Source organism: Gavialis gangeticus, unplaced genomic scaffold (genome assembly GCF_001723915.1).
Source record: "Gavialis gangeticus isolate Ggan-Ray unplaced genomic scaffold, GavGan_comp1, whole genome shotgun sequence".
Classification (NCBI taxonomy): Eukaryota; Metazoa; Chordata; order Crocodylia; family Gavialidae; genus Gavialis; species Gavialis gangeticus.
In genome coordinates this window covers 19,091,933-19,095,161 of record NW_017729026.1, presented here as the reverse complement: position 1 = coordinate 19,095,161, position 3,229 = coordinate 19,091,933, and the positions used below count along the sequence as shown (strand labels likewise).

At 44.1% G+C, this 3,229-nt stretch overlaps 1 protein-coding gene across 1 annotated transcript in view; it reads right to left on the bottom strand.

Annotated features, from left to right (window-relative positions):
• The window catches only part of ROS1 (ROS proto-oncogene 1, receptor tyrosine kinase), a 175,728-nt gene that overhangs the window by 44,711 nt on the left and 127,788 nt on the right, over positions 1-3,229 (bottom strand). Inside the window, exons 35-37 of the mRNA XM_019520222.1 lie at positions 2,587-2,679; positions 1,817-1,952; positions 1,141-1,303 (exon numbers count right to left, since the gene is read on the bottom strand). Of these exons, the coding sequence (XP_019375767.1) occupies positions 1,141-1,303; positions 1,817-1,952; positions 2,587-2,679 (392 nt within the window). The remainder of the gene's footprint in view (positions 1-1,140; positions 1,304-1,816; positions 1,953-2,586; positions 2,680-3,229) is intronic.

Sequence of the window (3,229 nt, the reverse complement as noted above, 5' to 3'; positions counted from 1 at the left end):
ACAACATTTATATAAGAAGAGATTCAACAGGCTGGCCTTTTCTGCTAACACTCCCCCCACTCCCAACCCTCAATACATGCTTTACTATTACTTATTTCCAGCAATAGCCACAAAGTAATAGACACTTTCTAAACAAAACAAGTCATCTATGCTTTTCCTTACCTTTATGAGATCCCAGTTCAAGGACAGACTAGTAAACAGACAAAAAAGTATGGGAAAAAGGAGTAACTTGAAGAAAAAGGATACTTGAGAGTATATTAGAAGAACTGGCTCTAGCTGAATACTACAATGGTATTAAAGACAGAATTATTTTTAAGGAGGGTCTTCTTGTTTGTTATTAGCTTCTATTTTCATCAGTAAGCCCTTGACAGAAGTAAAATTACAGGTGTAGTCTTGGTGCACACACTACCGCACAGCCCTATTCCCCAGTGCTTGATTAGCATGATGATTAGTGAGGAGAGAGACTGGATCTTTAAGTCTGACCATTCAGAAGCCAGTCACCTGGGGTTTGTCTAATAAGACTTTTGAAATGAGGATGTGGATTTTTTTTTAAAATGACTGCAATAAAGAAATATAGCATGTTGCCAGAAATATAGAACTGTGCAACAAAATCTCAATGATCAGCTGCATCAGCAACTCCATTACAACGATCAAGGTTGTGAGGTATTAGGTGGCCTAGTGAGTTATTCTCACACTCAGAGTTTTTTAATTGAATGTATGTTTGATCTAACTGGAGTTCCTATGAGATGTGTTTCTAAAAGTGTTTAAATATACAATTTAAGTGAAATTTTTACCATGATTGACTGTCTCCAAGATTTGAAGTTAGCAGGTGCTGTGGTGAAACCTCAGCCCTAAGTGACTGCACAAGCTCATACAGTAATTTAGTAGCAGAGGCAGATATACAAACTATGCCTCTTGACTCTTATTCCTATGGTCTAAACACTGAATCAGGATTGCCTGCTTATGGTATCAGCAGTATAACAAGGAGTGGGCAAGTGGGGCACTGTCCTGGGCATCATCTTAAGAAGGGTACACAAATGGCAATCACTGCTGGTGCCAACCAGACTGCCACAGCCTCGGGCACAAAACTTCCTATTTATGGTTCTATATATCATACTGTCTCTATGCAGCTAAAATTACCTTCACTGCTACTTTGGATTCTCTGCTTCCAGCTGCCACGGTATCTATGGCAGTCCCTTCATACACCTCTCCAAAAGCTCCGGTTCCCAATAACTTATGCAAATTCAGTTTTTCCCGAGGAAAGGCTGGCAAGGATTCAGTCTCATCTGGAGTAGGGAGATTGCTACAAAACAGCAGTATTTTTAATTAATTAATTAAATGAGTTTCTGAGATATGAACACTTCATATATTTTGCCTTACACCAGTCTGGGGAATTCATCTCACCCCACCTGGTTGATCTGGGATGTAAACGATGCACGAGCCTTTTGAAATCTTTCTGCAGAAGAAGGCATTTCACCCTTTGGCTCAAAATGAAACAAAAGCTGTGTATTAAAACTGGCAGCAAACTCTTTTGACTATTTATCAGTTTGTACCACAATAGGAGTGGTTATGGCCTGTTGAAAATGTGGCACTTTTTTAAAGACCTAGAGGGGTAGGGAGCTCTTTTAAAAAGCTGGCCTTGTGTCATGGATCACTTTCTCTGAACAGCAGGGGCTAATTTTTTAACTCTGAGCACCCTTAGTTCCCTAGGCTTCACTTGGAGTTGTCAGTGCTCAGAGTTTCCTTAAAGCAGTCCCAAAAAACCCCACTAATTTTTTTGCTCTGGAAGTCACTTTGACACGTATCAATTACGTACTGCACAGCATAGCAAGCACTGGCCAGTCTCACAGCATCATGCAGTCCCCTAAGTTGAGCTAACTCTTTGTCTTCCTTGACAACAACAATCTGCCCAGGCTGTGTCAACTTTCTGAATTTCCACCTCTGGTGCCAAACTGAAAGAAACAAAAATTAGAGATTTCACTTTCAAGATATCACTTTTACATCAGAGGGGTTAGTAACTGTACATGTTTTAGCACTATTAAAAAAGTGTAAAGCACCCAGCTTTACTACTTCTGCAGTGCCTCTGACTGAACTGCTAACCAGCATACTGTTGTCCACCCACTCCCAAGCTGCACATGCCAAACCCAGAAAGAAGCCAGTGAAGTCATCCTGGAGGCACTCAGGCCACCAGTCTCAACCTTTTCAGACTGAACTGCACTCAGGGAGCAGGAGCTGGCAAGTCCCCAAAGCAGGTAAGACTCTCCCCCTTCTCCCCTTCTCCTCTGTACTCAGAGACATGTTCCCCCACACCCTCCCTCCCCCTTCCTGCCTGTTGCTGCTGCTTTCGTTGTAGTCCCAGGGGCACCAGAAGCTCCAAAGCCATTCCTGCCCACTCCATCTGAGCTGCATGGGGGCCAGGCTCAGCTGGGCTCAGTAGCAGCAGAAAGGCCATGGCTTCCCCCTTCCTACTTGGTCCCCCTGGGAGCTGGCAGGGTGAGGGGAACCTCCCTGCTCATCACTGCTACTACTGCTGACTCCAGCTGCTCTGCCAAATTTACATGATGAATTAAATGCTCAGTCACATACCAAAAGCAACTAGTGCAAACACAATCAAGATTAGTCCAGTTATTCCGATTACCACAGCTATGACAATGCTCGCCTCTGGGAAGGGTGCAGTATCTGTTAGATGGGGGGTAAAAGGGAATCATTGTCAAGAAAAAACACATATGCATGAGTGAGTTAAGTGCTTTAGCTTAACTTTCTGTCATTTCTTTAGTGCTCCATTGTTGCAGGTCAGAGGTATCCAACCTGAAGTGGCTGGGAGCCACAGGCCCCTTAGCCTAGGGTGGCCATCATAGAGGAGAGTCCGGCTGTCCTCATCCTCTGTTGATACAAAAATGGATGCCTTTATGTCCTCTATTTTTCTCTTGAAGAGAAAGCTAGAGGACATAAAGGCGTCGGGTTTCATATCAATAGAGGACAGAGTAGCAGAAAACTGGAATGTCTTCTATGATGGCCACTCCACCTTAGCCACATATTGTGTGGGCTACACACTCCCAGGTTAGATGTTGCAAGGGATGCATGCCATGCTACTCAACTTCCCCACCCTCCCACTGCACTACACAGTCCCTGACATGCCATATAAGGCCCCCACCCCACCACCACACCATGCTGGTGTACCATATAATTTCCCCGTCCTAGTGAAGCACATGGACCGTGACATGCCCTG